Raw genomic sequence first — 23,830 nt, 5'->3', positions numbered from 1 at the left:
GCTCAGGGAAACAAAAAATCCAGCTTCAGGGTTGTTTGTGTAATTGAGGTTAGAAAGGTGTCATGCTGTAGCTAGGTGCTCCTGCCCATCACTGTTTCTTGACTTTTGAGTTTAGTGCAAGCCTTTTTCAGTCTGGGGCAAACACAAGTAATGCAGGGGCCCAATCCAGAACGGTACAACTGGGCTCCTTCGACTCAGTTTGCGATCTACCTATGCTAGATCAACAAGCAGCCTGTGCTATGATATTTGCTCCTACAGAAGAAAATCTCTACAGTTTTGCAGTCAAAATTTGCTATCCAACTACAAAGACCATATTAGTCCTTAAGGAATTAGAAGTTCAGGCCATATGCCAATAAATAAATCCAATGGAAGCTGAGGCACAAACAACAACCTCCACAGGCAGGCATCCAAACATAAGTCTTAATACAGGGTTTCTAGCTAACAGGCATTCTGCATGAGTAGTAGCAGAAGGTCTTCCAGGAGCAGAAAAATACCTCATCCTACACATCACCCTTCTGACATGGTGCACAAGCTCTGATATGCAGGAAACAATCAATTCATAGTGATAAGTGGCTTCAGGAATGTATGCCATTTCCCTCACAAAATAAATGTCACTAGCAGGCCCAACTCTTCCAAAAAGCAGGATTTGCCATCTACAGAACTTTGCCCCCTCCCCCCCCTTATCATTACTTTGTGGCAGGGATTCAATTACAACAGGAACCCATTGAGCAGATTCAATAGCAACTCTTCCAGACCAGACTCTGGGAACAATGGATGAATTGCACAGAAACTGGCAAAACAGCAGAACAAGTTTTAGGGGCTTGACATTGAGAAATCTTGTTAATTTGGATCTTATGTCTAATTCCAAACATGCCCTTTCCCAAACTTCTCTTGTTCTTGCATTGTTAGTAATCAGACATCAACATTGCAAATGGAGAGATGCCATAAGCTCAAACCTTCATGTAAAATATTCTGCTTCTTTGATAAAATCTATGTACACAGTTGTAACATACTTCAGCTTGATAACCACTCCTCAAAAGAAAAACATTTTTCCTTTTAAAAAGATTTTTCACCAAGTAATTTTTGACAGGCAGATTTTTTTCAGCAATTGAGCAATGGTTCACAGTATGAGAAGCAGCAAAAGCATTTTATTTGCTGTATTAGTGCCATCAGGAATATGACTGGTAAAAAACCAACAGACAAAGCCACACAGAAAGCTTAATAAAAACCAAAGAGCACTGGAGGGGGGGTAGTGGTGAAGACTTAGAGAAATATTTTCTTTTTTAAAAAAAACTTCCTAAGTCTTGGACAGAAAGAACTTCTTTTGGCCACTAAAGATGGTAACAAATCTTCCTTGTACTTTGCATCAGTGTCCTACTCCACCCTTGTTGGGACTGCTAGCTTCAAATCACTTAAATGTGCTGTGCAGTGTGAGAAGGGAACTGAACACATGATCATGCTCTGTTTACATTAGGTACCAATTTCCGTGCAACTGTTCTGCACATGCAAAGGCATAAAACTTACTCAGCAAACACTATCTTCTCAAAAATCACTTCAAGTCATAACGCTTCATTTTGTTTAATTTCTGTATTTTCAAAAAGGTGGTAGAAGTACTGCATTTTTTTAAACAATAACATGCTTCCCCTCCTTCAAACAGAAAATATCTTTAAACTTTGAAACAATGATTTTTTTGACATTGAAATGACCAGACATTTTCAATTAATGAAAGTAACAAATGTGTTTCCGAAGCAAGAAGTTGCCACAATGATTATTTGTAAACATTATACCCACAACAGTAAGTACATCAAAATCCCACACTTCCACCTTAAAATAAACCACAAAGCTTTGACATGAAATACATAAAAAGTTTATTATGTGTGTACCCCATTTTGTTATCTGGAGGATAAAATCTGAGGCAACAGTTTGGTGCAGTACAGAGAAGCAAAGCAATATACAGTAGCTGCACACAGCTTGATTGGTTTCAGATCACAACTAAATACTCTTACTATGACCGTTAGTACAGAAATGTTCTGTAATTAGAAAAAATGAGAAGTATTACTCTCATGCTGTACAGTCTCATGTTTCTAGGTTAGAAAAGAACAACTGATTTGAGTTTGAATCTTTCACGCCTGAATCTTTCACACCAACTTGCTCAGCTGTTGCCTCTGGAATGTTCAGCACAAAGGTTAAGCTCCAGACATAATTTAAGTGCTTTTCATGTGCAAACTGTTACTGGCTAAAGCTTTCAAAGTACATTTAATTACAGATATGAACACCCTGTAAAGATATGAGGATATGATAGCAGACCCAGAGGCCAATACAGATTCTTTAAAGAGAAATGCTATGTTCCACTGCAGTAGTTCTAGTCCCTGATTAGGTCCTTCCAAATAGAGGGCTTATTTCAATTGTAGGAGATAGACCACTCTTTGACAGAAGCATCGTGGGATGTTGTCACCAGAGTATGTTCATCCAACCACGCCAAGCTGCTTACGTGATGTAGCCTGTGAGCATCTGTATGGCAGTGTGAAATAACAGGGAAGAATTAGAAGGCTGGGCTCACAAAACAAATTCAACACATATTCCAAATGTGATTTTCAGCTACATTAAATGCTAGTAGTGTATTTTAAGTGACTACAAAATCACAGAAGAGTTCTAACTATTGCAGCAAGAGATTAACATAAAGGTTAAATCTGTTTGAGAACATCAAAATCCTGCTTACCATTAGGTCTAAAAAACAGATACTGTGTTGGATTTCAAGAATCACAGGATTGCTGGAGTTGGAAGGGACCTCCAGGGATCATCCAGTCCAACTCTCCCACTGAAGCAGGATAACCTAGAGCACTTTACACAGGACTGTGTCCAGGCAAGTTTTGAGTATCTCCAGAGATGGAGACTCCACAACCTCCCTGGGCAGACTGTTCCAGAGCTCTGACACCCTCACTGTGAAGAAGTTTTTCCTCATATTTAAATGGAACTTCCTGTGTTCCAGCTTGTACCTGTTGCCCCTTGTTCTGACACTGGGAACTACTGAGAAGAGCCTGCCTCCAGGATCAAGAACTACTAGTAACTTTCAAAAGTAATGACTTAGAAGGAAACACACCTGGTATCTTGACTCTGGTCTCTGGATCACTTACAGTCCATACATATACCATCATGTCCATGCCCCCAGAAGCAAAATGTTTGTTGTCTGGTGACCAGGCAATACAAACAACTTTTGCATGGTGTCCGTAAAAGACGTTGTGTTCCTATTTGGAGGTCAGACATACAGTGTTACTTCATTAGTTTACATTACTTCAGGAAATTACTGGCTTTTAATGTGTAGCATCATAATAAGCTACAAGACTTCAGACACTGTAAATATCAGGTGCAGAGGGATGACCTAAACCAAGCAGTAGCTTAATTTTATGCTATTTATTTAAACACTCATCAGGCCAATAAAGCCCAAACCTTTTTTTTTTTTAAAAAACCCATCAATAATTTTTTCTATAAAGCTGGATCTGTGAAGTGCACATGCAACAAGTCACAGAATCACAGAATGATCTGGGCTGGAAGGGAGCTCTGGAAATCTAGTCCAACCCTCCTGGCCCCTAGAGCAGATCACACAGGAACACATCCAGGCAGGTTTTAAATGTCTCCAGGGATGAAGACTCCACAAGCTCCCGGACAGCCTGTTCCAGTGCTCTGTTATCTTCAGAGTAAAGAAGTTTTTTCTCACATTTAGGTTAAATCTCCTGTGAACCAGTTTGTGACCATTGTCCCTTGTTGTGTCACTGGACACCACTGAGAAGAGTCTGAAAGTCACTTCTTGCTTAGATGCTTTCAAAATAACACCACAGATGTTTCTGGAAGCATTTTTTTTAATTATTTTTACTTTAAAAAGGAAACATTTTTGTGGAATGCTATGCTCCATTTCTTACTTCAGTGTGATTTTAGTCAAAGCTTAATGACTTTACAGGCTGATACACACATTGACTGCTCAGCTGAAAAACAGGAACTGCCTATTTTTTGATTCTTGCTTAGAAGACCTAGGTTGAAGAATAAAGCAGTATTCCCTGCCCTAATGTATCCCTTTTGTTGTTTAGTTCTTACCATGGAACCATGTGCCACAGTCAAAGTCCTTTTGCCAAGTCTCCTTTATTTCCTTCATTAAATGTTATTCTGCAGGATTCTTATCACACTGATGGACTTCTTGTCCATTTACAAAAACACACACAAATTCTCTTAACAGGCATGCATGTATCCTAGTCACCTTTCTTCCTTTAAAACCCCCTCACACTAGTGATTCAGCTTACTCGAGTAAGGAACATGCATTCTTTGTTATCTTTTACATTTAACTACTGCTAGCCTGTGGATATCCAACCCTTCACCCATTATACTGTGTGTTTGTTATTAGATAGGTTTGAGTGTTTTCCCAGTAAGCAACCTATGCTTTACATTTCCTCACCTATTCTTATGATCTGGAGCCTGCAGTGAAAAGCAACACTAACACAAAAATACCAGATAAACAGACACAAACCCACTAAATATACATCCATGATGTAACAAGTCTCACCAGCTACGCTATATTTTACAACAGATTTAGACATGAGATACCAATCAATTTGTTTTTAAACAAGGAAAAGTCCTGATACAACAATTCTTACCGCATAGCCATCAGTGACACTGAAGACAGTGACAACTTTGTTTGCATCACAGACTGCAAGAAAGGCACCATCGTGAGAATATGCCAGGTCAGTAACTGGACCTTTGGCTTCCAAAGACTTATTGTCATTTTTCAAAGAGGTTCCTTGGATTGAATATAAATGGACATTCCCATCCTGCAAAGTAATAGTGAAGAAGAGGGAAGGTACAAAAATTACTTTAAAATACAAAAAGTAAGGCTTACTGATTTTCTGAAACTTTTTGCATCAGTTCTATCTGGTAGTGCTTACACTGAGAAACAGTTTAAAGAACTTGTCATTTATGCTGAAAGCAGTCTAGAATATAGACCTGATTTCTAGAATTTGCCTACTTTAGGTACACACTGGGTAAAAACAATTGAATAATTTGAAAAGAAGCAAACACAAGAGAAATAAAATGAAATAGTCACTATGGTGAGAGAACCTGGGGAATGAAAGCCCAGGAACAACAGTTTTACACAGTTTACTTGTTAGAATACTACTGCTGTTACAAGCTGCCATCCACTACTTCTCAACACACCTACTATCATTAAACACTTCTGTTACTAGTTCCAGTAGTTCCAAGTAGGACAGTTTTAGGAAATGCAACCTTACCGCTCCTCCCACTGCTGCTGTTCCTCCTCCAGGGTGAATGGCTACAGCTTCTGGCTCATAGCCAAGGTCATCAATTGCAAAACATTTTTTCTTATCTTTCATCAAAACAATCTGTAAGCAGAAAACCAGAAACTAAGACCCTTTTCTTTCAAGTGCCTAATAGAAAACAAAGTCACAAATATAAATCCACTTTGACTGCTCTGAAGTTCACTATATTCTGATTTCAGAGGAACAGTTACATCCCTAAAAAGGTAACAAAATGGAAAAGAAAGAAATGCCTATGTGTGGCAATTAACTAATCTGATGTACTCAAGTACTTATGTTCTCTAAATTATGTGGTGCAAGGCATGCTCTGCTGCCTTTGGCTTTGCCTCACTTGGTTTGAACATGAAAGAAACATGGGCTAAACTATTTTTAGCAAAGCTTGCTCCCTTCCTGGTTCACTGTTAAAAGAAGGGAAGCGGGACCAAGTTAGTAGAAGTTAATATTGCAATGTTAAATTTAAAGAGCTATTTGCATTCAATTCTATATACAGCTGGAATTATAACTCACACAGAAAACAGGTTTGGACAACAGCACCGAAAGTCTCAAACATAAAACCAGCATCACCCACACAGAAGATATAAATCATTAGAAGTGTGCTTTGATACAAGGTAGCCCTGGTGCAATTTCTCTGGTTTTGCATGATTCAAATTGTACTGGCAAGCAAACTAGAGCTACCTATGCTGTACAACACCATCCGCTAATTGGTTAGCTGGGTTAGTGGCAATAAATTAGAATAAATCCTTTTCCTAAAATTGTGTTACTGAATAGACCAGGCAAGAACATGATTCAGACTGGTATTCCAGCACAAAGCTTTATTGATAACAAATTCAGATGCATCCATACAAGAGACTGTGTGAAATTTACATCTACACAGGAGACTGTCAAGTTGCTGCAGGATGCAAAACAACCAGCCTATCAAGCATCCTGACTCATTATGTTCCCCAAACGTCTTATTAGAAAATTCTGCAGATGTGCAAGGTGATCCCACACTAAATAGGTTTTGTCAGACACCAGCATGTTACCACACATGGAATTATTAACAGAGCAATTGTGTTGTTTATCCACAACTTAATACTTACTTGTCCAATGCATAGAACTACGGTATAACCACCAGGACCCACTGCTAGACATTTTGGTTGAACATCCATTTTCACAGCATCCTGGCCACTGGAGAAAGGTGTGCCAAGGTGGAGAAGCAGGAAGGACAAAGCAGAAAAATTATTCCATGCCTACAATTATTTAAAATTACCTAGTCAAATAACCATTCAACTAAAGATCAAGAGGATACATAATGTAATATTTTGATTATATGACTCTATTATTTTTTAATAATCTGCAAAGATTCCTTCTGTTTACTGTTTAAAGCATTAGTATCTTGATCAGGTAGTACACACTGGAAGTGAATGTCAATGTCACTAAACTAGTGTCTCTAGTGCTGTTAACTAGGTGCTCTTAACAGGATTCCTTGATCGTTTTTTGCTTCAGTTGTTGTTCCCATGAAGAAACAGCTGTGTCCCACCCCTCCTAACCACATTTATTACTAACATTCCTGGGTCTTTATGTGTCATAAAATGGACACCCTTCCCACAGTCCCCTAGCTAAGCCACCTGATGCAAGGCAAATCTCCATTTAACCTGTGGAAGGGATGAGACAAATTGAGAAGTCCAGGATGCCTTTTCTTGTCACAGAAAAACCGCAAGGTTGGTACAGCAATAATTTCTACAGTTTCCATGGTAACTTAAAACCTGAACTGCAGCACAAAATTCTTCACCATATAAATCAACAAAACTCTAGCTGTAAATTAATTAGGGCTGCAATACTCCAATAAAAGGTAACATTTTAACTAACCTGTAGTCTCTCTTGCTAAGGTTGGTATAGCGCACAGTATCATCCATACTGCAGGTGACCAGTTGATCCATTTCATCCACTGCCATTCTAGAAACCTGGTTTGTATGGCCTTTCCCAGAAAAGCCATCATTCTCTCCAGTTTCAGAATCCCAATAATGTACATAATAGAATTAAGGAACATTCAAAGATACTAGTGCAGTCAGATACGGCATCATTAAAAGTGACATAGTTGTTAGAATACCTAAGGGACCTCTTGAGGTTGCTTAGTCCAACCCACTGCTCAAATCAGCGTCAGCTACAACAGGCTGCCCATTCTGTTGAGTTTTGATTCTCTCTAGGGATGGAGACTTCAGAAGTTCCCTGGACAACCTGTACCAGATTCAACTAACCACACTTAGAAAATATTTATTAAATGAAGCTCTGATGTTCTGTAATGAGCTAAATGACCAACTACAAACAGTAGAAAATAATGGAACAACCACCATTAGTTTTGAGAACAGGAAATACTTTTTAAAGAATTATAGTTAGAAGTTCCACAACATTTGCTTTCTCTTATGTTATACATTAACATCAGCTGAACTATTAACACTATGCTACAGCTCTGCAAAGAAACACGACCTGTATTTATGATGCTTTATGTCAACTTCATGCCATTTTAATGCATCACAGCAAGCAGGATGAAGGACTGTAGTTTTATTTATAAGCTTCAGAATGCTGAAGAAAAGCCAACAATCTTATAGCTGAACAGTCTGTCTCTTTAAAATGCCCTTTGGAAACCAGGCTGCATTCCCAGTGTTTTGCTCCAGAAACCAAAAGGACTGAAATAAGTCTGAAAAGAAGTTTAAGTTCTCTTCAGTAGTGAGGAAGCCTTATGACATTTGGGATACCAACTAAAGAACACAATCAGTTTGTCACAGAACTACAAAAGCACAATCTAATACTAGTTGGGAAAACACAACTGTAAAGAGAAATGCATGTTAACGGGTCAGAGACAAATCAGCAAGACTATCCTTCTTGTCCTAAACATCTAAAGCAGAAGATACAGGCCTTGCAGCACATGCTAAGATCTACCTATCTATTGCATATACCAGCAAGAGACAACAATACATATTTTGCCTGTATGACAGAATAAGTGGAAAGTTACAAGAGGCTAATTTAATGTATTTACTTGCTCCTCCATACTATCTACCACAAAGCAGTGCCAATTGGAAATTACGAAGTGGCTCATATATAGCACGCAAGTTTAAAGCCAACCATTGAAACAAGCAAGTTAGAGGAAAGCAAATTAAACTTCTTCAGACATAAACATTCGCTTGTGTCCAACAGCCTAAGTTTTTGTCTTTGGTGAAGCATCTTTTTTTTCCTCCTAATGAGCTCTCTCAGACTGTAAGACTAGAACAAATACCACCACTATTGAAAGGATATTAATATGACCATCATTACTTCCAGAGTAAATATAGGATTTTCCACCATTTTTATGCACTGTAAGACACTGAATTGATTTACTATGACCCTGTGAACAGGAAATAAATAATAATTATTGATGGGCAATTTTTCATCTTAATGCATACATAAATCAAACTTATTTGAGAAGAAATATGAGTTATTCAGATCATTTTGTTCACAAGCATTGAAAGTAACCTAGAACACAAATCACTAATTAATGGTACACTCATAACTGTTGCAGCATTGCTATTTCTATGTACTTCTTGAAGAGAAGGAATAGGCATCATGAATATCCTTATTAGCCTGGTGGGCCAGAATACTTTCATGGCTTTTTCAACAACAAAGTTTTGCACTTTATGATTCAGGGAAAAGGACTAAATATGGTCAGGTACCCATGCCAACTGCCAGAATTATAGAAGCAATAGCAAGAATCTGGGACATCTGTTTCTAGTTCACGTAAAAAAAGTTCCCATGAGAGTGCTCTGCCAGTGAACTCTTTAATTCCTCATATTAAAGCTCAATTGCACAGCAAACCCAGTCACCTTGTTCACAACACACTAGCTCTTGTTGAATGAGGCATCACTTATTTTTTTATCTATGTTCTATTTCTTTTCTTATCTCAAGAATGCTTAAAAGCTGGTATGAAAGATAAGTTGATAACCTTACTGGAAAACAAAATCAGTCTCTATATTTGCACTAAGCACAGGATCACACATGTAACATTTTCTTGATTCATGTGACTTGCAAGACTCAGTCACACACTGCTTGTCTGGCACTGCTAACAAAACTGTTATTATTCCATCTAGAAAACTTTAACCACCAAACCATTTATTGCAGAAACTGGGGCAACAACAAAAGTTTAACTTACCTTTATGACACGTAGAGGCTTATTTGGATTGTTCTTGTCCAAATAATTGATATATCCAGACAGGGAGATTGTCAATAAGTGGTCTTTCTGCCACAAACAACCCAGCTGCTGATCCAACACGTTTGATCCCATGTTAAAAGTACTGACAATAGAATTAGCACCAACATCCCAGATTTTAGCAGTTTTATCTCCAGATGCAGAAAGCAACTGACTACTGTCAGGACTCCAACTAATCTGCAAAAATAAATGTCAGCACAATATAATAAAAGCATTTACTATATTGCAAGACTTCACAGTCCATGCGCTTGGCAATGAAGTACTACAGGCCACTTGTACAAATGATGTGATACTTACAGCATAAATACCTCCATCATGAGCTTTGCCTCCACCAAGAGCACACACTTTCTCTCCAGTTTTTCCATCATAGACAAAAATCTTAAGAGAGCACATAGACATATAACTTAATGGGAAAAGCAGTAACAGAAACAAACAAACAAACCAAGAATTGAAACACTGTTACTTGCACTGCACAGATGATACTTCTATTACATAGCAGGCTTGCAGGTTTACCAAACACGAGATTTTTGAAGAAGGGTACAAGTACTCTTGCTTTTAATACTTAAGACTAAACAAATGAGATAGCAATTGTAAATAATCACAGTAAGCCACTCAGTACATTGGATCATGATATCTGAAACTCTGGAAGATGTTACATTTTTGATTCCTGCTGTGATGGCAGCTGCTTAGAACTGCAGTCATGTGAATCAGCCCTCTTAGAAGGAGGAGCTACCTATGGTAACAGCATCATTGTTAAACCTGCCCTTTTCAGTAGGGCATCTACATGAAGCCGAGTTGCTACCTAGGAACTCGGTATTTCAGCCAGGCTTCTCAGGATTGTAACAAAGACATATATATTCCAACAGTCTAATATGTTCCTGACAAAATAACCCATAAGGGAAGCAATATGCTAGAGAGATGGAATAGGGAAGAAAGCTGACTGAGAATCATCTGGCTGATGTCAGTTGTTACAGCTTTGTCGAAAGTTTAAGCATTTCTTGGAAGAAAAAGAGAAGCAGCGTGGATTTTACAATACTAATCCTATTGCCAAAATGCACAAGAAAATCTTCATGTGCTAAAATCACTACAAAAAGAGAGCCTTGTTTTATTACCTGGCCATCTGCACTAGCTGTAGCAAGTCTGTTCCCATCAGGAGAAAACCTCACACAGTTCACAAACCGTGTATGGTCCTGTAGGAAAAAAAGAATCAGTACACAAACTAAGAACAGATCTTTTTACACAGATGATAATCCAGTAACAATGAAATCCTCTTACATGGTAGCCCTAAATTAGGAGTGTGGGAGATACCTGCTGTAAAGAATTGCTGCAGTGCCAGTCCAGCCTCTATCTGAAGAGGATCATGGGGATAAAGAACAGTTCAGGGAAAAAGCTGTGACATCAATACTGAAGCAGTTCAAACAATTTTTTAGCACAATGCCAGGTGAATGAATACCCACTTTCAGGGATAGGTATGAAGAAACCCTCAGCTGCAGCCTAGATGCAAACATGGGATTCCTTTCCTCTGGTCACAGAGTTCTTCTGCAACATCCTCCAGACTTTGACTCTTGCTTCATTGAGCAAATTTTACACACAGAAGAGTGCTTTATCCTTCTTATTGCAAAAAAACACAGGCATGAAGCATACATTATTATTTTACTGGAATTCCATTTCTGGGAGATTGCACTAGTGGTAGCTCTGTGAAGTAACTAGGCAAGACTGATGTATGCTCCCCAAATAGACTATTTACAAGTAGGAGACTATTCAAACCATGCTAACTAGAAAACACACGTTAAATAGGGAAGCACCACAATGAGGCCAAAGCTCCCATGCAGAGATATTTGGGAGACTATTTTTAGTATTATGAAAGGCAAGTTCTAACCTACTTTCTCTAACTATAGTTTTGGGTTTTTTTCCTGATGATACCTCAATCTCTAATCTAAACCATGTAACAGCCTGTACCAGAATCCCACATATCAATTCTTTAAAAGGAAGACTGCATCACATACCAGTCTAAGCAGCAGTGGTAAGCAATTCAGAGTTCCAAAAGAACCAGCTTAGCAAAATGCAAGTATCAACTTAAGTTCAAAAATATATTAGGCAACTACATCATTTCATTGGATTGCAGAGCTCAAAACAATTCCTTTTCTAGAGCTGCGATGGAATCCTTACTAAAGTCAGTATATGAAGACTACTCAAGGCAAATGCTTAAGAAAATGAAAGGTCTAATACTGTGTTTTTAAACATAAGAACTAAACAATTTTAATTTACTACTGCAATAACATTCAATATTTCTGTAACAGTTTAGAGGCAAAGACATGTCTTCTGCCACCAAAAACAACTGCAGAAGCTTTTGGGTTTTTATTTTCTTTGGCTCCAAGTAACAAAGGTTTAAATGTGGTAGTTCCAGGCTTTGTTTCATTTACATAAGGGACTTTAACTAGCAGAATAAGAAACAAAAAATGAAAAGGGATGTAGAAACAGAAAACTGACTACAGAAGTTATACACCCATTCTTCATTATAAAGATCAGTTACTTTCTCAAACATCTACAATCACCCTTTCTACACTGCCCTGGGGTTACAGATTTGAGCACTCTTACATTTCTTGGATCAAGCACCTTGAATAGTACTAAGAAATTCTACTCATGTTTGCACGAGGAAGCAGAACTCAGAAAGGACCAATAGGGTCAACAAAACATATCACTTCTTAAGTTATGGAAGCGGATGAAGACAAAAAAAAAAAAGGCAAAACAAAATCACAAACTCAACATCAGAAAAAGTGCTTCAAGTTTGCCTCTTAACCAACTATTTATTTCAGTTTTCCTGGCCTTAGACAAACCTTCAGTTTATACACAGGCTTAAGACAGCCACTTGGCATCAACTATGCCCCAAAAGGGGGAGCTAAGAACTCTTGTTAAAACAGCTACTTGTGACAAAAACTGCAAGCTTGTTGGAAAGCTTTTAGTTAATATGCTGCACAATTTAACAGAGCCGCATCAAAACTTAAACTCACACTCATTGTAAACTTGAACTTGAATGGAGGTCCCTCAAAGAAAGCAGCACAGTTGTCATCACTGCCCGTTGCTAGACGATATGGTCTTGTTTGTTTAATGTCCACACTATTGATCACTTTGTTGTGCCCAGTAATCTCACCAACAGAAGAGCCACTATCCCACAGGAACACTGCTCCAAACCTAGTTAGAAAAGCACACAATAACTACAATTCACAGAAGTTACATGAAGATTAACTCCTTGAGCAACCGCAAACACCAGATTTAAGAGCACTGAAAGAAAAGAAATTAGGTCATCTTGTTAATCTCATGCAAGTGCATCACAGTTCCCTGAAGGCTATTTGAGATCTTGCTGGAGACTGAATCTAATCTTCAATAGGAGACATTTGCTGATGGGGGAGAGACAAGCAAATTTTATGTATAAAGCCTCTAAAAATTCAGACATCCAAAAGATGTTCTTAAGTAAGTCTAACTGTTTATAAAAAGAAAGCAGTAAATTATTCCATCTACCTCGTCACAACACACAATGCAGAAAGCTAGGATAACTGGCACTCCATCAGTTATCTGCTTATTCAGCCTAGAGTGGGTATCATCACTTTTACAACTATTATTACTTAAAGGTTTAAGCAGTAAGAGTTATTACAGCATTGGCCGTTCTTACTTAGATCACTTAAAAAAAAAAATCATTATAACCAATACAGTGGCATTAAACTGCCAAAGCATCAGTATTAAAAAGAGGTTCTACAGAATCATTTCAGCACAATTCTAGACTGAAAGTACACCCACCTAACAGAACACCGGCAGACTTTCTGAAGCAGGAGAGCAAATTTACACAGTGTCTACCCAGGAGCAGGTGGGAGTGGAGGGAGCAATTAAGGAAAAATAATCTCTTTCAAATATCTGGACACAGTATGTGATGGTGATTAAAAAACGGTGCATGGGGTCAGGGAACAGGACCACATAGTTTTTCAGCCCTTTAGGCATAAAACTACCAGGTCTGGACAGTTTTAAAATGAAAGAGGACAGATTTAGATTAGATATCAGAAAGAAATTCTTTACTGTGAGGGAGGTAAGACACTGGAAGAGGCTGCTCAAGAAAACTGTGGATGCCCCCTCCCTGGAAGTGTTCAAGGCCAGGTTGGATGGGGCTTTGAGCAACTGTTCTAGTGGAAGGTGTCCCTGCCCATGGCAGGTGGGTTGGAACTAGATGATCTTTGAGGTCCCTTCCAACTCAAACCATTCTATGGTTGTATGATAGTCTTTAGACATTAAAGAAAGGACACAAACCTGACAGCAATGGGCACTTAATTTAGTGAGACGAGGACAACCGGTTGTGATTTTCTTTTAATTACCATAAGGCCTAAAAATATGGGCATGCTGCCAAAGGAGAAAATTCAGATATATTATTTTCTGTATTTTTTTTTTACTCTTATTCAATTGTGTCTTCCTTTGGGAGGATGAAAGCACAGGCAGAACTGGCTCGTGGTTTTCCTTCATACTCTTTCAGAATTAGAGAAAAAAAAAAAAACATCAAAAGGCATACTGAACAGTTCTCATTGAATGTAATGACCAGCTCTAAGAAAATAAAAACAAGACCCACATGAACAACTCTAAGAGAACTGTATTTTCCAAGTAGTTTTACAGCTGTCAAACACTGCATAAAGAACTCTGTTGCAGAACAGCACAACCTGAAATTTAAACAGGGAACAAGTAATTATTTTCTTCCCTTGAAGAATTAAAAGCTTTCTGCAAAGAATCTGCTTTATTAGAATACAAAGGTTTAAAGTATGTGTGTGCATGTATATATACACACACGCAAAGATATTACTCACTTTTCCCTTCCTTCTCCAACAACAGCAATTCTCTTGCTGTCTTCAGTCCAGGCAAGGTCCTTTATTTTTCCAGCAAATGGCTGATACTCATACTTCAGTAGGTGTTCCTTCTGTGTAGTATCCCAGATTCTCAGCTTTCCAGAGACATCTGCCACAATAAAATAGAATATAACTATTGTTGTTCCAGCATGACTCAGTCACATGACTCAGCACTCTGCCAGGATACAGATTTTCAGCTACACTGAACACTTGTACTAGCAACCTATTATCTTACCCTATTACAACTATACATATCACTTGATTTAGAAACTGTGAAGACTACACCCATTTCACTGAATTACATTTTTAACCAGACATTAAGGTTCCAGGAGACCTGCATGGTTGAGTAGGGAGCTACTGAAAAAGCTCAAGAGGAAGAAAGAAGTTTATAGAACATGGCAAAAAGGACAGACCACTTGGGAAGAACACAAAAACGTTGTCAAAGTATGTAGGGATGAAACAAGGAAAGCTAAAGCCTCCTTAGAATTACAGCTGGTGAGGGAGGTCAAGGACAACAAGAAAGGTTTCTTCAAGTACACTGGAGGAAAAAGGAATTCTAAAGGGAATGTGGGCTCTCTGCTGAATGAAGTTGATGCCCTAGTGATAGAGGATACAGAGAAGGCAGAGTTACTGAATGGCTTCTTTGCCTCTGTCTTCACTGCTAAGGACGACCCTCAGGAGTCCCACACCACCAAGGTCACAGAGGAAGTCCAGCAAAAGGAAGTTCAGTTAAAGCAGACTGGCTTAGGGATCCATGGGCCTTGGTTAAAAGCACTCATGAGAGCTGGCAGAAGTCATTGCTAGGCCACCCTCCATTATCTTTGAAAAGTCCTAGAGAACAGAAGAGGTGCCTGAGGACTGGAGGAAAGTCAACATCACCCCAGTCTTAGAAAAAGGCAAGAAGGAGGACCTGGGTAACCACAGGCCAGTCAGCCTTACTGCCATCCCTGGAAGGTGTTGGGATAGTTTATTCTTAGTGCCATCTCAAAACACGTTGGGGAGAGGAGGGTTATCAGGAGTAGTCAGCATGGATTCAACAACGGGAAGTCATGCTCGACCAATCTGATAGCCTTTTATAGATACGAGGAGGGCAGTTGATGTGGTCTTCCTTGACTTCAGCAAGGCTTTCAACACTGTCTCCCACAGCATCCTTACAACCAAACTTGAGAAGTGTGGTTTGGAAGCCTGAATAGTGAGATAGATTGGGAACTGGCTGAAGGACAGTGCAGAGAGAGTTGTCAGTGAGCTGAGTCTGGCTGGAGCCCTGTGACTAGTGGTGTCCTCCAGGGGTCAGTACTGAGTCCAGTCCTGTTCAATACATTAATCAAAGCCTTGCACGAAGGGATAAAGCGTATCATTGCAAGTTTGCTTATCATACAAAACTGGGTGGGGTGACTGACATGCCAGAAGGCTGTGTTGCCATCCAGAGTGAACTGGACAGGTTGGAGAGCTGGGAAGGGAGAAACCTAATGAAGCTCAAAAAGGGCAAGTGTAGAATACTCCATCTGGGGAAGAACAATCCCATGTACCAGGACAGGTTAGGGGTTGACCTGCTGGAGAGCAGCTCTGGGGAAAAAGATCTGGGAGTCATTGTGGACAGCCGACTGACCATGAGCCCTTGCAGCCAAGAGGGTCAGTGGCCAGCAGGTCACAGGAAGTTGTACTCCCTCTCTACTGTGCCACAGTGAGACCTCGCCTGGAGCAATGTGCAGTTGAAGGACAAGGAACTACTGGAGGCAGTCCAGCACAGGGCCACTAAGATGATTTAGAAGCTTGTGAGAAACTGTTCTTTTCTTCCCCACTTAAGTCTAATATCAGCTCATGACAGAGCTGAAGCACCTACCATATGAGGAAAGGCTGAAGGAGCTGAGTCTGCTTAGCTTAAAGGAGGCTGAGAGGGGATCTCATCAATGGTAACAAGATAGCTAAAGAGTGAGTGTCAGGAGGATGGGGTCAAACTCTTCTCTGTGGTGTCCAGTGACAGAACAAGGGGCAATGGTCACAAACTGGTACACAGGAGATTTAACCTGAATATGAGAAAACACTTCTTTACTCTGATGGTAACAGAGCATCAGAACAGGCTGCCCAGGGAGGCTTTGGAGTCTCCATCCCTGGAGACATTCAAAACCCACCTGGACAAGTTCCTGTGTAATCTGCTCTAGGGGATCCTGCTCTAGGAGCGAGGTTGGACTAGATCTCCAGAGCTCCATTCCAGCCCTGACTTGTGTGTGATTCTGTGTTCAAGACACACAGCAATAAATACAACACACAGAAACAATTTTTGCAGACACAAAAAATTGCACAGTAAGAGGGCAGGACCCCATATGCTATCTGTATCTGTCAGTATCTGTCAAGTACCTGTGTTACACAAAAAAATACCCCAAACCAGCCCCCACCTTCTCAGCAGCTACAAGACAGCTTACACTTCATTGGGAAGTAAGCTACCCTGCTTCTACTACACGAGAGCAATCTGGTTGGCAGTGGCTGATGCACTAAAATCCACATCTCAGCTTTATACTTTCTCCATACCGAAACATGCACACAAGATGTTGCTGTGGATACCTGCACTACCTGGATTACTGCAAATATTGAAAAATGGTGCTGTCACAAACAGCAAACATAACAGGTCATGACAATTTAAGAACACAACAAAAGCTTCTTTGGTCACTTTCTTCTTGGTATTACACAGCCCCAGAGCTTGCTTCTATTCAGAGCAATTACTGTGGTGCAGTATTGTATCCAGAGAAACTGTTCCCTACACAGACAGTTTTACAGAACTCTAATGAAACCCACACAGCAAACTGTGTGTATTGGACCCTTCACAAAAGCCTGTTTTAGAATAAACCTCATGCTAAAATATATACATTTCACGTCAGCAGAATGTTTTTAAGTCCTGCTCACCATTTACTTGTGAATCTTTACAGTTAAATTTAAACTTACAGCAAGCCTGCACTTTTGGGTCCTGATAATAGACTCACGTTCTCCACTTCTGCTACAAGGAGAGATGCAGAATCCTTCATTTTACATAAAGAATTTGTTATTGATGCAGAATTTTAATTGTTTGCTCCATCTATTGATAGATAGACACACATTGCTTTAACTTTGTGGTATATCCCATTACTACATCTGTTATGACTGCAGTAAAAGAAATTACCATAAAAGCCACAAAGCATATCGCCAAAGGTCTGTCTCATCAAGCACATGAAGTATTAATGCAGGTTGCACGGCTAATGCAGATTTATATAGAGAAATGAATCTTACATGTTATACTTAGAAACAGCTTAAACAGCCTGATACTATCTTCAGACCCCATGCTCAGCAGTATCATAAACTATTTATAAATGATGTACAGAAGACACTTTTAAAGGAAAAAAATGGCAGCTTAAACTCCAGCATGACAGACAACTTCTGCAAAAAGTCAACTGAGTATTCTCCTAGGAGCAAGGGCTTTCCTTAAGCTGATCATTACAAAAAACTTCTCCACATAAGTACGTATTGCTATTCTTTTATAGAAGACTGAAAAGTCTGCAAGGATACAAGAACATAATAGGTTCCGAGTACAGTGCAAACACAGAACACCAAATTTGTACAGTAAAAATGTAAAATGGGTTTTGAGAAGGTATTCAAATTGACAGAGTCCACACACTAGACTGAGCCAAGAAAAACTTGGCTAAAGATACATATATAATTCAGCTTTGTGATATGCAAGAAGCCAAGGACAGAGCATTTTAGATTTTTAAAAATATTGTTCCCTTTGAATTGCTGAGAGAGAAATTCCCATTCTACCAAGACCTGTGCATGAGTCTGGACTCCCTTTCTAAGGGTCTTATATTCAGGATATTTTATTTTCAGACACTTTACTTAGGAAGTTTTTCTGTATTTGGGCACATTACTTGCTTTTGAAGTGTTTCTATTTGACAATGGCATGAAGATTAAAACAAAATCCATAGATTAACTGCAAATACTTTGAAGAAATGGAAGCATTTATCAATACTCTTCAACTGTATAGCAGCCCTCCTGAAAAAATTATTTGAAGCAAGCTTCTACTAAAAAGGGTTTGTCTAGTTCTTTGTAAGTTAACAAGAACTGCAGCCATTTCTGCTAACAATCCAGGAAATTAATGCTGTAGAAATTCCTGTTACCCATTCTCTCTACTGATTCAGATGCACTATTACATGGAATCTGCAAATCAGCCTCACTCCCTGCTAACTTAGCAAATAACATCTTTTTAGTTCAGGTCACAAACGTAAGAAAAATCATGCCAAGTCTTGCAAAGCTCAGTCAGGAGAAAGTGGGAGGAGGAAAAAAAAGGAGTACGCAGTCTCCTAGAATCCCTCCCATGCCCCCAAAGTATGAAAGTTTATTAACAAGCAGAAACAATAGTCCTGTATTTCAGAAATAATTTTTCATTCTACTTCACATACACAAGTTTTTGTTACACTAAGATCTGTTCTCTTTAATGCTTCACGGTATTTAAAATTCATTTCCAGGTTCTTTTTGATTTAAGTAATAATTTTAAAGATGACCAAGCATGTCACTAAACTCACTGCTTTGGAAAGAGGCTAGAGGAACAACTAAAGAAATTATCCCTCCCTCATGCATGTGTGCGTAATTTCATTGAAGCACATTACATTACACACATTGGGCATATAAATGGGAAGCTTTACTACTCTGTTTTGCCAGCAACTTTTACATCAAGCACTTTAACAGTTCTGTCCTCATATCTCATGCAGCATGCAAGCCATACTTTACCTCCAGATGCTATGTAGAATCCACTGGGAGCATACTTGGCTACTACGACCTGATGGGCATGCTCAGTGTAGATGTCAGCAATTGCAGGATTCTAGTTTAAAGGAAAAAACACTTTTAAGTTGTATTTCTTGGTTTTCAAAGAAGTAATATCAGACATAAAGACATAATTCAGAATTTCTCCTCAAACTCCTTTTCTCACACCCTTCCTTCCAACTTCATTTGAGCCACTGTCTAAAACTGAGAAACACAGTACACACTGCAGGATGCTGCTGTCCAGTACCACTAAAAAAAGCCCCTCTGATCTCTAACAATTGACACAGTATTTCCTACAACAGCCAGGACTGCTGTGACCCTTTCCTCTCCAATACCTACTGAAAAGTATAAAAGCACTCTCCAAAACATTAGGCCAAGCATGGGGCTTTCTTTTCTGGGGCTGGCCCAGGTTAGAGAGTTACCCAAGCAGAATATTAAATGTGAGCTATGCTTTGCAACACACATCCAAAAATTCTACTACAGAGGAGTATGAAAATTAAGCATACAGTTAACCATAGTGCATGGTCATTAATCATCATTGTGTATTCAAGATCCCTCTGTAACCAATGAGGTGTGTAAGGCTTCCAACCAGCAAGAAGGAGCAGTCTGGTTAAAAAGCTAGCAGACTAGCACAGAAAAGGACAATTTCCACAGTATTCAGAGTTGTACTGGAATTCTGCAAGGAATTCACTGCCACTCCACCATGATTTTATCTCTTCAGTCTAAAATACGCTTCCGGATGCTTCAGGGTGGGTAATAAAACTGACTCAGTGTCTCAGCAGATCAGTACTGTTACACTACACAGACCAAAAAAGAATGACATCAAGGCAGAATCTGCTCTCAAATTAACTGTATAAAAAAGCCATTCTCCACATCTTCCAAATATAGTGTACATATGATACAACAGTAGCAGTACTACATTACCCCTTTAGAATTTTTTTCTACCAGTTAACAGCTTTGGGCTCCAGAACCTCAACTCATATGGCCAAAACAAAAGTCCATTTTAACTGCTGTAATTAATATAAACTTATTCATCCAAACCAGAAAATTACCTGATGTTATGGCATGACTCAGCCATCCAATCAGGAAAAACTAAAACACCTGCTCTGTGTTACAAAGTCTCCTGCTTGCAGGAGTTCTTGTTGTAGCAGTACTGTTACATCTCAGGAGACAGAATACAGCTTACTCATGCAAGCAGCTCCTTCTTGCTCCTGTTGTTTGTTTTGTTTTATTGTTTGTTTGTTTTTTTTAACACAGCTTGAGTGCCTTATAGCCCTACTTAAGTCTGCATTTACAGCATACATATCACTCTCCATTTTATGTGCAACTCAATCCTACCTAAACAAAGATGTTTTGCCCATGCTATAACTGTATCACCTACAATTTCAGACAGCTCAACCCCTCCCACATACACACTTTGTTAGCAGTGGCATACATTAGTAGCTGCTATTTTACAGAAGAATCTCCAAGAGCTCAGGAAGAAGATGAGAGACTGGACTTAACAGACTGACAGAAGGGGTTAAATCCAAGATTGACTCCCAGTTTTAAAATACAGCAAATAGATTCAGGAAATCAGGCAATTAGAGTAGCCTATTTAAATGCTGTTTATTTGATAATATTATTTCTGCTTGTAAAGTCTTGTACATATTTCATACCAAAACCCAAAAACCCCCCACTTCTAAAGAGATTTTAGGATAAGATTATACTGTTAGCTGGGACAAGTGCAGGACCTAACACTAGACTAAACAAGAAGAGTGATCTTATGTGGCTTACTTCACACACTGAAACCAGAGCCACATATGAAAGTGAGCAGTTGGGAGTTCCAAGCTTCAAAGTAGGTTTAGACTCATGAAGATAAACTATTAATGAGGTATGAAACCTTACAAATATCACTAGTCTTACTGACTCACAGTGCTTTTCCAGCACTCTTCCAGGCCTTCCTCGTTAAAGTAAGTCTCTAGATCGTGGTTAAACATCAAGCATTAACTGTGAAGACTATGTTCATCACCACTGATTAGCAAATACCAGAGAACTTCAAACTTAAGACAGTCGAATCACTGCACTTTGATGACTTCTTTAAATTAGAGCACAACCATCCCATTAGAGAATTGTTCACAGAGGGATTACACACTGACCTTCCAGTGTTTAATTTGCTTGTTGCAAGCTATTATACAGGCTTTTACATTCTTCAGAGAAGGCATGGCTCTCAGCTAAGAGTGGATACACTTCCACCTGGGGTTAGGAACAAACTGCAACACTATGGAACACAAAAGCTTTACTACAAGCTTTGGTCAGTTTTTGTGTCACTTTTACAACATATTACGTAGTTGTCTGCAGAGTGTCACCTGTCAATTATTAACAGAAGCCGACTCTCCTTACCAGGTAGATAATTCTGCATATCAGCAGGAATTACACCATAAAATAGATTTACGACTTCTATTCTCAACTTCCCTTGAGAGTTTAAACAGTCTAAATTTGAATTCCCATAACCCCACCTCGCCTGTACTCAGGGCCATGCCACACACTCTTATGCTCTGGCTCACACTGGGACTAACATTTGCACTGGGCAAATCTTCTGTGAGCTGATTCAGGAAGATAAAAACAAATTGTTTTCTTCCAATTTAACCCCCAAAATAGGGTCAGAGGAGCACTAATCACAGTGCAAGGGAGGTGGTCATAATGCCTAAATTGGACAAAAACTGTAATGTAAGCAGAGTGGCTTTTCTCTCTTCTCTCATCAGACTGTGTGCCATTACAGTGTTTAATTAGGGCTTCTGGTTTCAGAAAATTGAACTTTTCTTGATAGCAAGAGTGAAACACTATTACAACAACATTATACTCAGATACTGACCAGAGAGCAAGCTCCTTCCTGTCTTTAGGTGGATGAACTTAAACTGATATCAAAAGAGAAATTTGCAAATAATTATTAGTAGCATTCTTGTGTTACTGCCTGACAATGAAGAAATGTCCGAATACAGTGAGAGTGAGGATATAAAACAGGAAAACAGCTTATTAAAATTCAGTTTACCAAGGTGATTTCCAGAAGTAGCCATAAACAAATCCATTGTTGTAGAGACCTAAAAATTCCAGAGAGGTGACCTGCCCCCCTTCAGGCCAAATGTGCAGTAAGAGAGCGAAGTAAAATCTAGCGGAGAACTTGATTTTCTAAAGAACAAGCACTTACTTTGAAAAAAGTATTTTCTGAAAACAAGTAGCAAGACAATAAACTAGACATGTAATGCTTCCTCAATTCTTCTCAAAGAGATGCCATCTTTGAAAAGAAATAATTTAGGTAACAGGCTTAATATTTCTCTAGTTATCCTCAGAGAAGAAAAAAATCAAAACCCAATCATTCACACCACTGAAAACATTAACTGGGGCATTCTAGTATTTAATCGATGGGGAAAGTTCCCTGTGACCAGTGCTGGGAACTCAACATGCAGAGAACTTGCCACCGAGTCAGGCAGCTGGCAACTGTTGTGATTCCTGGAGTGCAGGGGGAAAGAAAAAGAAGCTAGAGAGTAGTGCATGTAAAGATAGGTGTTTGCAAGTTTTTGCGTGCTTCTCTAACAAGCTAAAGGCCCAACAAAGCAAATAAGGAAGAGATGATTTAATAGGGAAATACAACAGTCAACTGCATAATTGTGACACTTAAGAAGATAAACGGGGCCAACCAGAATGTATGAGTCTCTCATCTATAAATCCTAGGGAAAGAGAGTGAGAAGTACACATTTGACTGAGATTTCCTACCAGTTTTCACAGTGGCTGCCCCTGGCTTTAAGCCTGAGTCATCCACCCTGCTTATTCCCCTGGTGCTGATCACAGATCTGTGACCTCAATCGCAATTACTAAGTGTGCACGGAGCACAGCCTCGGCTATTAAAGGAGAGGATGTGGGAAACAAAACGAAACTTAGCAAAAGCTCTGGACGGCGAAACTATTAAAATAAGCGGGGATACATTACATCGATGTTTCTGATGACGACACATTTTCCGTTGGTGTAAAGAAAATTGCTGCCCTTAGGATCGCCTCCGACAATTTTGGAAACACCTCGTTCCACCTGCGGGAGGCTGGCGAACACTTTTTCTACGGGAAAAAGAGAGGGGGGGGAGGAGGGGGCAGTAAATAAAACGAAATAAACCAGCAAGGATTTAAAACCCCCCGGCATGCAGCCCCTGCGAGCCCCGCGGGCAGGCGCGGTCACTTGTTGCTGTCACGGAGCCGCCAGGCCCCGCCGGCCCCGCGCCCGCCTCCCCGCGCCGGCCCCGCGCCCGGTGCCCCCGGCCCTGCCTCCCCGGCCCCCGCCTTACTGATCTCGTACGGCATCTTCGCCCACTGGTTCCAGCGGCGGCGCTGGGCAGGAAGGGCCGGGAAGGCAGGGAGGCAGGCGGGAAGGCAGGAAGGGGACGAGCCCGGCCCGGCCTCTCGGCTCCCGCCTCAGCCCCGCCGCAGGCAGCAGGAAGCGCGCGCGCGGCCCGCCGCTCTCCCCGGCCTTTGACCATATATAGTCAACTCTGCTCGCGCCGCGCCGGCCCGCGCCCCGCGCCCTCCCCCGGAAATGCCGTCGGCTCGGACGGGCCCGGCGGGGACGGCACTGGCGCTGGCGCTGGGGCTGGGGCTGGGGCGGCG

The 23,830-nt window shown here is 40.0% G+C and overlaps 1 protein-coding gene across 2 annotated transcripts; it reads right to left on the bottom strand.

The window, feature by feature from the left end:
• Window positions 1–1,851: 1,851 nt before the first annotated feature.
• WDR1 (WD repeat domain 1) lies at window positions 1,852–23,741 on the bottom strand. Of its 2 annotated transcripts, XM_051616647.1 has the most exons (15): window positions 23,512–23,736; window positions 23,166–23,287; window positions 19,170–19,260; window positions 14,379–14,526; window positions 12,549–12,729; window positions 10,650–10,727; window positions 9,835–9,915; window positions 9,481–9,714; window positions 8,592–8,679; window positions 7,167–7,323; window positions 6,398–6,485; window positions 5,274–5,384; window positions 4,644–4,817; window positions 3,101–3,245; window positions 1,852–2,511 (listed from the first exon to the last, which is right to left on the bottom strand). In XM_051616647.1, the coding sequence occupies exons 1-15, from the start codon at window positions 23,525–23,527 to the stop codon at window positions 2,402–2,404; spliced, it is 1,824 nt and encodes a 607-aa protein (XP_051472607.1). In that variant the 5' UTR covers window positions 23,528–23,736; the 3' UTR covers window positions 1,852–2,401. The 2 variants fall into 2 exon arrangements, with proteins under 2 accessions (XP_051472607.1, XP_051472608.1); XM_051616648.1 differs by lacking the exon at window positions 3,101–3,245 and having other exon boundaries at window positions 23,512–23,741.
• Window positions 23,742–23,830: the final 89 nt, after the last annotated feature.

The sequence above is a fragment of the Apus apus genome, chromosome 4, assembly GCF_020740795.1.
Source record: "Apus apus isolate bApuApu2 chromosome 4, bApuApu2.pri.cur, whole genome shotgun sequence".
Taxonomy (NCBI): Eukaryota; Metazoa; Chordata; class Aves; order Apodiformes; family Apodidae; genus Apus; species Apus apus.
Note: the sequence above shows the minus strand (reverse complement) of the source record. Positions and strands in the feature narration are given on the sequence as shown.